This window comes from Sorex fumeus, unplaced genomic scaffold, assembly GCF_029834395.1.
Source record: "Sorex fumeus unplaced genomic scaffold, SorFum_2.1 ptg000048l, whole genome shotgun sequence".
Taxonomy (NCBI): Eukaryota; Metazoa; Chordata; class Mammalia; order Eulipotyphla; family Soricidae; genus Sorex; species Sorex fumeus.
The window spans coordinates 6240814-6253253 of NW_026606105.1; the positions used below are offsets into that span (position 1 = coordinate 6240814).

General features: G+C 44.5%; 1 protein-coding gene across 1 annotated transcript; it reads right to left on the bottom strand.

Moving 5' to 3' along the window:
* Nucleotides 1-152: 152 nt before the first annotated feature.
* Nucleotides 153-8120, bottom strand: SSBP1 (single stranded DNA binding protein 1). The gene is made up of 6 exons (XM_056123913.1): nucleotides 8049-8120; nucleotides 5713-5773; nucleotides 4538-4678; nucleotides 4277-4364; nucleotides 3346-3434; nucleotides 153-305 (listed from the first exon to the last, which is right to left on the bottom strand). Exons 1-6 carry the CDS (start codon nucleotides 8070-8072, stop codon nucleotides 262-264), a joined length of 447 nt encoding a protein of 148 aa, XP_055979888.1. The 5' UTR covers nucleotides 8073-8120; the 3' UTR covers nucleotides 153-261.
* Nucleotides 8121-12440: the final 4320 nt, after the last annotated feature.

The following is a 12440-nucleotide window of genomic DNA, read 5'->3' on the forward strand; positions in this document are numbered from 1 at the left end:
AACCCAGAAGCTCCCAATCTCTGGACTTCTTCTTGAGAACCAACCCTAAGAAATGTAAAACCAGTAACAGATGATAGACAGGAGGGACTCAGGTTGATGCCCAGAATGGAAATGAAAGTGCTAATCCAGAAAAACATGACCACTCATTTCATATAAAAGAAACATTTTAATTTTTGTCCTTAGAAATTTTTGATACTACACATTATACATGATTTAGGAATAAAACTGTACCAAGTAGTGTTCACAGATGAATCGTCCAAACTATTCCTTTTCTTTTGTCTGGTCACTCAGAAAAATTATGTTATCTGTAAAGAAGCCAAAGCATAAATATTACTTTTAGACGTATTCTTTTAATCCGCTCTAATACAGATCTGCTTTGTGCTGTTTACGGAAAAGATTTTAAACACAATCTCAAAGCACTAACTCTTGCTCTGTTTATGAGAGGCAAATACAATGCCAGGCAAATACAGAAAGTGGGTTTCATCTTTTTGCCTGACAATTTGGATTTTGCTAAAGAGAACGGGTGTGTCTTGTCTTCCCCAAAGACAGTTAAAGTCTTTCAGCAACAAACACTTTCTGCAAAAGAATGTCACACATCTGAATGCTTGCAGAAGCCAAGAGATGCCTTTCACATCACCAGACGTGGCGTGGGCACGGAGTAAAGGACCACAGCATCACCTCCACATGCCAGAGGCACAGAGAACAGGGCAGGGCAGCACAAGCCACCAGCCAAGATGTACGTCTGCTCTGAAATAAGTCAGGATGCTCAGAGGGAAGACATCTCCTTTTCCTGCTTAAAACAATGATTCCTATATTCTTTCTCAGGAAGACTTTCACTAATCAGTAATATGATACAGAGTGAGCATTTCTACCCAAGAACATCAGTTACTGCTCTACAAATGGTGTCCCAGGCAGAGCAGGTTAAGACAAGCTGTTACTTCTCTCAAGTGGGTTAGAACAAGTACCACTATTGCACTCAAACGTTCTTCAACTTTTTTAGACTGTCCACCAGCATCTGTCCTACATATTGGTCCCACAATTGACTTAGTCACAACTAACCAAGGTGGTAAACTAGTCATTTTCAAACTCTCGACGCCTAAGGACTGACCAGGAGTGGTCTGTGGATCAGCGTCAAAGGTCACTGCACTATCTACATACTCATGACTTCCAGGTTATTCAAAAAGGGGAAATAATGCTTATTGAAAACTACAGTCTCTTGAGAATTCAGAAGCGGTATCAGAACTGACTCACTGGCATAACTGGGGGGGTGGGGGGGGGGAAGCAGAAAGACATGACCTATCAAACAGCAGACCAACCAAACTAAACTCTAGTTCTTTCCGTCAAAGTCACTCAGGATTCATTCATTTTTACTATTAACCAGATATCTTCATCAATCATCAATTGCTCTGTTATTCACACTAGTGGACACTAGTGACATAAAAAAAAAAAAAAACCCTAAAATGGCAAGTAATCTGAAATGCTTCAATATGGCTTGGTTCACATAATACCATCATTACTTTCATCTCTAAGGTTCCTCAATGTTTAAATCCACAAGAACAAAAACACTTATGCTTAACAAATATTAACTCAATAGCTGAAAGAGCAGCACCCGTCTTTCTGGGCCTGCGAGAGCTCAATAGGCTGAACAGACACGGTTTGCCAGCAGGAGACTGGCATCGCTCTGTTCACCAGCACCGTGGGAGCCATCCCGAGCCCTGAGCTAGGGAGCAGTGAGCACTGCTGGGTGTGCACCCCCCACCAAAAAAAGGTAAACTAACACTTTTTAATGTTTTACTCAATTATATATAAAAAAAAAACAGCCTATATCCCAATCAAGAAAAAAATGTAACAAACATAACATTGACCATCTTACTGTCACAAAATTCGTTTAATTTGGGGGGCCACACCGACAGTTTTTATTCTGGGGGAGCACCTGGCCCAGAAGTGCTCGAGAGTCCAGGGAACCATTCAAGTGATATGAGCCTGTCCCCACCCCAGCAGAATCGATTCCTTGGGCAGGCTGGAAACATACAGCGAGTACTCCCATGGCCACACTCTACAAAAACAAGGGAGGGAAGGGCGCCAGGATCAAACTCAAACCTCACAACATCTCTGAGCTGTCTCTCCCTTGCCCTACAATCAGAGATTAGAGGGCGAGGGGGAGGGGAAGTATTGGGTTTAGGGGTCATGCCCGGTATTCTCAGGGGCTATTCTCAGCTCTCTGCTCAGGAGTAGACCCTCAAGGTACTTGGTGAACCATATGGAATGTCAGCCACATCAAAGCAAGCACCTTACCTCCTGGACTCTCTCTCCAGCCCTACAATCAAAGTTTTTAAAAGCACTCTTATATTTGGGCCAAGGATGAGTGGCCCTAAATTCAATTCCCAGCACTAAGTCAGAGAGACAGCACAGAAGAGTGAGGCACTTGCCTTGCACGTAATCCCAATTTAAACTTCCAGTACTATGTAGGGTCCCCTAAGGGCCAGCCCAGCCCAGAGCCACTAGGAATCCTTGAGCACTGCCAAGTAAGGAACAAAAACAATTCATAGCACCACCATCAATACCTAAAAAAGTTTATATATGTATCTGTTTTTAAAAATTCTATTATGTATTTTTAGTACATTTATAATTAGATGTATAAAAATATTCTTTACATTTTTGAGGGGAAAAGTGGAATGGAAAGTAAGTTCAGAGAAAACAGAAACTTACAATTTCCCAGTGTGGAAGAGCTTACTCATATTTTTGTTTCAAGAGGATCAGTATCAAAGTAGCATTAGATAATTTCATTGTAATGTTTAAGAGCATTGTAATACACTGAGAGGAGGGGAAAGAGTGTTGTCTAGCTGAAGATGACCAGATTCCTGCAAAATTTTCAAAACCCTTGGAGAGCTGTCCTGTAGGGGTGTCTCACCCTTCACTAAGTATCAGGGGTCTATCTTTCCTACATTCTTATTTTGTTTACCAGGAAAGGAAATTTAGAACAAAATCATTCTGGTAAGTACCAAACGGGCTCTGCAAACCTCTGCACAAATGTCTAACACCAACCACATCAATGACAAGAGCTTGTGCCCTTACACCACAGGCCTTAAAGCCTCAGCTCAGGTTTCCTGACTCCCAGCCGCACATACTGCCACAGACTGTTCAACTTACATTCAATTCAAAAGGTGCCTGTGCCCTAAAAATACACATGGAAATGATTTCCTAACTGAATAAACATGTCAGACTCCGAATCCTGCTGAGCTGCCTTATGGTCTCATTCCGTCTGTGCTTGTGACATTACTGAAGAGTCGAGCCCTGCAAACCAGAGAGGAGGAAGACAGAGGAGCAAGAGTCACATCCACTTACCGGCTATAATGGTCGTTGCTTGTCGCCTCACGTTATTTTTATCTGTGTATTCACCATAGTCTACTTTCCCTTCCACAAAAATTCGAGACCTGTTATAAATAAAACTTTTCGTTGTCAGTACAGAGATTTGTCTTTTGTTTTATTTTCTGTCTGGGGGCCACACCCAGCAGAGCTCCGCAGATACTCCAAGCTCAATGCTCAGTGGTTGCTCCTGGCAGTGCACAGGGGACCGAACCCAGACTCCAGCATGCCAAGCATGTGCCCCAGCCTCAGAGCTATTTCCTAGGACTATCTGTCTGGAAGCTTTAATATACTCTATAGGAAAGTCAGCTTAGGGTTTACTATGACTCAGGATGTTATATATACTCTCAATAATTTCAAATCTCAGCACCACATGGAACCCCTCCCCCAAACACCACCGAGAGTGGCCCAGCCACTTAAAATACTACAACGAGTACATTTCTAGATGTACGAACTATGAGTACAACACTGTTCAACCCAGTCTTCTGCCTGCCGGGGGATGGCACACATATCCCAAAAGGGAACTACAAAGTCTGTGTATAATCAGGAACCCCAGAACAAAACTGTGAATCCCAGCAGCCAACCCGGTGCGCCAGACTGGGTGAGAGCAGCTCCCAGCATGGGCTGTGCCCGCTCAGCAGGGACTTTCCACCTCACCGTCCTACTTGACTCAGCTGCTTCCCTGTATGGACATTCACTGTCCTAAAGCCCAAGTTCTTAAAAGGCTAAAACCTCATTTTCAACCCCTGTGAATCAGGTCCACAAAGCAATGTGCCAGGTATACATAGCAAATGCACTGAATAAATACCCCGAGGCAATAGAATACTACTCCGAAGCCCTCATTCCATGAGCATGCATGGTCAGTGTTACCAAACATACTATCTGGGAGCGTCTTCCATCCTCCACTTACCCCTTCTTCACATATTGATACGCCACATCTCTGAGGCCCGGCCGGAATACTGATATTCTGTGCCACGTTGTCTTCTGACTGACATCGCCTAAGTTACAGGAACAGAGATGTGGTTACTAATGCCAACAGACAAAACAGATGCCAAAGAGTGTGCCCAGCAAAACCTCACAGAAATAGAACCAAACAGGCTGTTTCTGAAATAAGCTCATCGATCTGTAGGCCCTGGCAGGAGCGAGTGAAAAGGCCGGGCGTCATACTCACCCATCTGGTAGGCTTCGTTGTCCCCCGACCGCCACATCTCATTTGTGGCTAGAGAAAATATCGTGACCGGGTTTTTCCCTTCCACCTGCCTCATTACGGGGTCCTGGCCCACCCGTCCAAGTAACTGCACACGATTCAGAGCTGCAACGCAATGTGGAGACAAAGTTAAGACTGAGGGAACGGGCAGAAGAGAAACAGCTGCAAATTTCAATTTCAACATCAGCAGCAAGACCCAGCTGACAGACAAACAGAAAGTAAGCTGAGGGAGAAAATGCGGGCAGGTAGGAAGGGAAAAAAAAAAATGCGTGACTGGCAAAACAGGAGAAAATATTTAGGGAAGCACCACAAAGCAAATATTAAGCGCTTTACTCCTCTCAAGTTCTCCCCCATCTCCAGCCCACCCAAATAGCTATATGGTTAAAACAAAACTATAATATAAAAATCTTGATTATCGGGGGCTGGAGCGATAGCACAGCGGGTAGGGTGTTTGCCTTGCACACGGCCAACCCGGGTTCAATTCCCAGCATCCCATATGGTCCCCTGAGTACCACCAGGAGTAATTCCTGAGTTGCAGAGCCAGGAGTAACCCCTGAGTATCACCAGGTGTGACCCAAAAATTAAAAAAAACAATCTTGATTATCAGAGCCAGAGAGGTAATATAGCCGGTAAAGTGCCTGCCTTGCATGCAGCTGACACAGGTTCAGTCCCCAACACCCCACACAGTTCCCTGAGCTTTGGCAGGAATGATCAATCCCTGAGCGCAGTCAGGAGTATGCCCTAAGCAGCATTAGATACGGCCCCAAAACAAAACAAACAAAAAACACATTCTGGGGATCATCTATAAGGGAAAAATACAACTTCCCGAAGTCACAGTACCAAATAGCACAGAACTCTGGAAAATTAGATAAGCAAATCAGTTCAGGGAAATTCTATGGCAGGATAGTGTCAAGTGAGTTAGAAGAAGGAAGGGAAAGGGGCCCAGTTGACAGTAGGTCCTGCCTCCTACCAGGGCAAAGATTAAAAAAAAAAAAATCCACAATCATGAGGCCAAGATGAGCCAAGTTGAGATGCTGAGAGCAGAACCCACCAGTGCCCCTCTTTCTGCAACACATCAAAGACGGCAGCACACGGCTGCAAAGAACCTACTTTCAGTGGGAACATCAGCTGATACTTACAGCGCTCAAGAACTAAGCTGCTCGCCACCTCAGACTGGTGTCTCACGAACTGGTGAAGTACCTGAAGGGGGAACACAAAGGGAAAGCAGCCTGGGTGGGGGATAAGGCTGAATGCAGGAAGGTTACCCCATATCTGGCAGCCACCTATGCAGTAACTGCCACAGCTCACATGCACAGTAAACTGAGGGGCGTGTCCCCCCAGCACCCAGCACCGAAGGACCATGCAAACACTAGGGAACCTGGGCAGAGGCCAGAGGCTCACAGGACATACTGGAAATCAAACCAAGAAAGTTTATGACAGTGTCCTCTCCTGCCTGTGTTTGCACACAAAGGGTAAGTCAAAGGTATCCTGGGGAAACCTCAACTTTTACAGACTAAAGGGAAAAGTTCATGATAAACAAATCTAGTTCAGTACCAGGTGACAATATAGAAGAGGAGGAGGTTCACCTTGCACGCGGCAAACCCAAGTTCAATCCTCAGCATCCCATCTGGTACCCCCAGGACCACAGGAGAAAGCCCTGAGTACTGCTGGGTGTGACCCCCAAAATAAAGCATATCTGGTTCCTGGATAAAGAATGAAGATGGGATTGTCCAGATGAGTCTGTCAGAGACAGAAGTCAGTGCCAAAGAGCAGCCTTCAAGTACGGTCACAGCACTCAGTACTGAAAACCTGATCATCTGTCCTCAGAGTAAGTCTCTAAGCAATGTACAACTGCCCTTACTTTGAAATTAGGAAAGAGAAGTGCAGAAAGATGAACCTGCCCCAGAGCATCAGGAAATACCTAACCAGTGATTCCTAGAACCCAGAGCTACTGGGCACCAGCACTGCTGCTTTTCCTATTCTCCTCAATCATCTCCCTTCATCCAGGGCTACTGCCAGATGTGAGCATACAGCCCTCGAGTCACAGTTCAGGGACCTAAGCATCACTTTAGAGAAATGTGCACCAAGAGACACCATTATGAGAAATCAGATGATCACCACACCCAGGTCACGCTCTCTGTGGAGTCCCCATCACTATGTCTCAGTGTGGAGGGTAAGAAAATATGCCCAGGGCCTAGAACAAGATACAGAAGTCAAGGCACTAGCCTTGCATACGAATAATCCCAGTTGGATCCTTACACGACATCCAGTCCTCAGCACTGCTATGAGTGACCCCTAAACACAGAGCTAGCAACAGCCCTTGAGCACCCCCAGTGTAGCCCACCATCCTAGCCCCCCAAGAAGAAAATATAAATATCTACGGCATACTGCTTAACAGAACTGTGCCATAGATTTAGAAATGAAGATTGCCCGGTCAGTCACAGTTCATGTTGACTTACAGAATCATCTATGCTGCCCCACTGGACACACAAGTAATAAGAAAAAGAGATTCTTTTTTTAATGAAGCTTTTATATTTGCCTTTAAAGATACTCAGACAGTAACATTTCCGTGTTGTAAAGGTAAAGGTAAAAGGTAAAGGCCCTCCCGTTGATCATTGATTTGTTCGAGCGGGCCCAGTAACGTCTCCATTGGAGACTTTGTTGTTACTGTGTTTGGCATATCAAATACATCACGGGTGGCTTGCCAGGCTTTGCCGTGCAGGCGAGATACTCTCGGTAGCTTGCCGGGCTCTCCGAGAGGGGCGGAGGAATCAAACTTGGGTCGGCCATGTTGGCTGCGTGCAAGGCAAACACCCTACCGCTGTGCTATCAGTATGTTACATTTTTAAATCAGGGATATAACTTGAATTCCCCAAATAAAAGTGGGTATCCAAGACTATATAGTCATTTCAAAGGTAGAGAGATGATTAAAAAGTCTTCATAAAGAAACTGTTTAGGGGGAGACAGGATCCAGGGTCCCAGCCTAAAATCAAGTGTAGGAGGGAGATGCTACAGAAATGCCAGAAAACCTGGTGCTCAACTGTGATGAAGAAAAGGCTGAGGTTAAGTGAAGGAATGAAGGTACGGAATAAGAAGAAACTCTTGGTATGTTTGGGAGTCAACCGAGACTTGGGTGATTCTCCTCAGGATAAAAAGATGGGGGGTGATGTGAAATAGGGGACCCACCGGCCTAGAGAATACCAGGGCTATGTATCCCATGCTCTTTAGTTATCGGTGAAGTGAAATGCTAACCTAGAGGCAAGACACCCGTTTCCCAAATAATGAACTTCACTAAACTCAAGATGAAACTTGCTAAGTATGCACCACTTACACAGGGGAAAATAGGTTGCCACCCCCAGCAAAAGAAAAATATAGGAAGGGTGGGGAGTAAAGGTCTTGAGCCTCTGCTTTCAAAAAAAAAAAGTAACAACTGTGTTTGATGACGTCCTGAGCGCTAAGGTGGAAAAAATGTTACCTGTAATACAGGTCTTCGAAACATGGTTTCTAATGTCTTTTCATGCAAATCTAATCTTTAGCCTTTTCCTGAAGAAGAAAAAATAAAAGATGAAATTAAATTCCACATCTTAAAGCAAGGGAACAGATTCACTAGCCCTGAATTCCCAACCCCATGCTTGGCTTCTGTCGCTGTTTCTTGCGGGGGTGGGCTGGGGCTCGACCCCAGAAGCTGATAAAAGCAAAGTGGGCGCTTTTCTGTCTACACTCCTTTGAGAAGTGTGCAGTCCATTCGGGACCCCCACACACTTCACCCCGTGCACAGGATCGGGGTCGCCTACACCCCAACCCCCACCCCTTAACTTCCTTGACTCCAACCCACTGCAAAAAATAAAAAATAAAAAAAATCTGAGTCCTTTGAGGACGCGTGTGCGTGTCCAATGACTTGCTAAAACAGTTCCGAACACGGAGGTTAAGGCTAGGTAAATATGAGAATTCCTGAAAAGATTTGCACCCGAAGCGGGCGGCTGCAAACACAACGGTTTTCCTCCCGGGGTGCAGAGACCCGGGAGGGCCCGGGGACGCGCCGCTGCCTCGGAGGGCGGAGCTCGGGCCCCACGCACAGGGAACGGGCCGCGGCACGTGCGCTGCAAAAAAAATATAATAATAATATTAAACGACGCGGCCGCTCGGCTGCACCCCGGGCGCCAGGCGCGCACACGGCCCCGCACGCGTACCTGCCGCCCCGGGGCCGCGCTCCGCTCCGCGCCGGGAATCACTTCCGGGGACTCCCGGGGCGCGAGGCTCGCGAGAAGAGGAAGAACCAGCGCGCCGCGCGCCGCAGAAATGCTTCCGGGCGGTCCGCGGGGGAAACCAGACCCCGAGCGCGGGGGTTCCGGCTCTCCCCGCGTCGCCGCGTTTGGGCCGCCTCCGGGTGCCCAAGGTGAGGAAGGTTCTGGCAGAAGGGAGCGAGCGAGACCCTGGGAAAACTGGAAGGTTCAGACTCCGAAATCGGAGAGGAGACTAGAAAAAGGACGAAAGCAGAAAAAGAAATTGAAATAGGAAAAAGGACGAAAATAGAATAAAAGAAATAGAAAGTAGAAATCAAAAAAAGGATGAAAATTTAAAAAAATCTAGAAAAAGGACGAAAATAGAAAAATAGGAAAAAGGACGAAAATAGAAAAAAGAAAATAGGGAAAAAAACAGAAAAAACAACACTAGGAAAATGGTCGAAAATAGAAAAAGAAATAGAAAGTAGAAATAGAAAAAAGAACGAAAATAGAAAAAATAGAAAACCTGAGTTTTTAGAATAAATAGAATAAATAAATAGAAAAAAATACGACCCGGGTTCGATTCCTCCGCCCCTCTCGGAGAGCGTGGCAAGCTATCGAAAGTATCTCGCCCGCATGGCAAAGCCTGGCAAGCTACCCACGAAGTATTCGATATGCCAAAAACAGTAACAACAAGCCTCACAATTTGTTGTGAGACGTTACTGGTGCCCACTCGAGCAAACTGATGAACAATGAGAGGACAGGGCTACAGTGCAGAAGAAAACCTAGAAAAAGAAATAGAAAGTAGAAATAGAAAAAAGGGACGAAACTAGAAATAAATAGAAAAAAAGATGAAAATAGAAAAAAAAACAAATAGTAAAAAGGACTAAAATAGGAAAGAATAGGAAAAAACTCGATAAAAGGGCAAAAATAGCTCAGAATTGTTGGGGGAGTAGCGGGGATGGCAGGAGGGCACCAAAAATTGGTTTTTAGATTAAATAATGCAATGTAAAGTCAAAGTTTATGCCCAAATTCTCAATGAACAAAATTAGAAAATTTTTCCAGTGCATTAAAGCAGTTGACGAGTTTTTGAAATTTTGAATAATATTAAACATTTAATGTCTTAGGTATTTTATATCAAAAACAGTATGATTTTACTTCCAGGGGCTTTAGTGGTAAAAGTTAAAACCCATTCATAATAATTTTGAAATCTTCTTTTTGCTTAGCGTGTGTCTGGCCTGTTTGTCTTCACAGCGTGTTCATCTTAAGCACTGTTCGTTAACTTAAAGTATCCTGATCTATATCTTGCTATGTGGTTCATTCTGGAATCTTCAATAATTGTTAATTCAGAAATGGTGTATTCAGGTGTCCTTCAGGTTTCTCAGCACCCTATCAATCCTTTAGTTATAATTATTTTGTTAAAAATTTTTTAAAGCAAGTTGACCCTTTCTGTGTGATTCAAGACCGAATTAGTTCATACTGAGATTTACTTTGTTTCAAGTTTATGGTGGTAAGATGACCCTGGAACATCAACCCAGTGGTGTAAATATTTGACACTTTGATGTCTAATAAAGTTCCTAAGTGATCTTTAGGTTACAGAAACAGAACTTGGTAGTTATAGAGGAACAAAACTCTCCTTCTGGAAAATATGTCTCTGATACAGGTTGCAGGCAGGATGGATATCGCCCTTGAAAAAGTTATTACATCTTTCTGTGAGGGTGTCCTCCCCTTCTCCCTTGGCAGAGCTCATCTCTGCATCTGTTCAGCTGGGAAGGCAGAACGTCAATCTCCATGCCTTTTCTAACTGACTTCGGAATAACCCCCCTCACTGGCTCTCCCTTTCTTCCCCAAAAACCTCTGCTTTAGCTAATGTCTCAAAGTATATGGACGAGTTCCACAGCATGGCTGGGCCTCTCTCAAGTATTCAAAGGGTGTGTGTGTATAATTGATCAACTCCAGTGTTTTGCTCAGTCTGATGGTATTTCTAATTATTTCCAGCCTCTGAAGAATAGGAGGGGATGGGATGATCTTCAATCCAGAAAAGCTGAAACAGGCGGCTATTGATGGATCTGGAATGGAAAAGGATTAAACCTTATCCCAGTGAAGACTAGACCTTCATGCCCAGCGGTGTCTGTGCAGTTGTAGTTTGGGGACTTTCTGCTGCCATTTTAGCCAGCAAAGAGAATAATAATCTGGTAGTTTTTTCATTCAGATTCCTCAGGTGTTGAGGAGCTTGATGCAGGAGGGGTCGTAGACCAGAATAGTTGTCAGGGTCTGAGAAAACAAACCTGGCCAATGAATTCTGGCCTGTACATTGCATGATCTTAATATGCCAGTTTCCAGGTCTTAAATAACAGCTCCCCTAGTATTGTAAGGGACTTAATCAGAATGGGATAAGAGAGATGTTAACTGCATTTTAAAACCTTGAATAATAAGATGAATATTTTTAAAGTTGCAATGGGAAATACTGAGCGCTGTGCACCCCTTAATAACAAGGAGAGAATCATGAATGCCAAGATGCAACAAAGAATAGGATAGTTTATTCCATTTTTAAAATATTCTGTTTCTAAATATTAAAAGATAACAGCAGCAGAAGAGCCTCCAAACCATGAACAGGTTACCTTTGTTAGTATGACCCAACCCAAAATTAGCACATGCAATCATGGTCAACACTAGATTAAACTGGAATCTGACCTCTATTGGCTCTGGTGTCAGTGAAGCTGGGATGTGTCACCAAGCTCTGTTAGAACTGATTGAAGTCTCTTATCTACTTGAGAAATAGTTTCCAGCATTAGCTTCTCATCATTTGCTAATTACATATGACTAAGAGTGTTTTGCCCACATTTGACTTTGGACTAGGTTTTTAAAAACTTTATTTAAAAATATGTATATAGAGAGAAAAGGGATAAAAGAGGATTTTTTTAAAATTACAGGAACAAAGTCAGCTTCTGATAAAAAAAAAATTTTTTTTAAAAATCAAGGAGAAAGGGATGATGCCTCAGTCAACAGTAACAAGGGGCCAGTGAGGCAGATTGTGGAAAAACCACCGCATCCAATTTCCCTCCAACCCTTCAGCCCGTGTTTCTGTCCCTATGTTAATAGCCAGCTCAGCAGTTTCCAATTATGTGTTGTCTTGCTTCTCGGGAATGGTGACAGCGTTCCTCTGATAAGTAGCAGAGAGTGGGACCATCCCTGTTCAGAGAACCTGGGAGGAAAACCACTTGCTTGGAGCAGCAGGAAATTCCTGTGGGAAGCATTGATGAAAGGCACAGTTCCTTGTACAGCAGTTTCCCCAACTGAAAATGAGATCGTATTCCTTCCTCCACACGGGGGGGGGGGGGGGGTCCCCTGGGACCATTGGCAGGTCAGTGTTCCTCACACCTACAGGTGGGACCCAGGCTCCTTCCTTCAACTTATAGCAGGGCTTTCAGGGGACCCCTGTGAGTGGGAGCAGTGGACAAGAAATGGTCCCTGTCATTGTTCTTGGAACCATACTCATGGGAGCCCATCAGAAATTCAGATCATCATGGTTGGAAAGTCTAAGTGAACACTGACTTTTGCCATTGGTGGACTTGCTGGCCAGTTCCTCTCTGCTTCTAAGAGGACGGTTGATGGGGCAGGAGGCCATTTCCAGAAGCTCCAAG

Excerpts from the sequence above, each read along its gene's own strand:
- SSBP1 (XM_056123913.1), bottom strand. The coding sequence starts at position 8,072 with ATGTTTCGAAGACCTGTATTACAG. Across the intron at positions 5,774-8,048 it reads TTCGAAGACCTGTATTACAG|GTACTTCACCAGTTCGTGAG; the intron begins GTAACATTTTTT and ends TTCCCCCTTCAG. Across the intron at positions 4,679-5,712 it reads CAGCTTAGTTCTTGAGCGCT|CTCTGAATCGTGTGCAGTTA; the intron begins GTAAGTATCAGC and ends ATTGCGTTGCAG.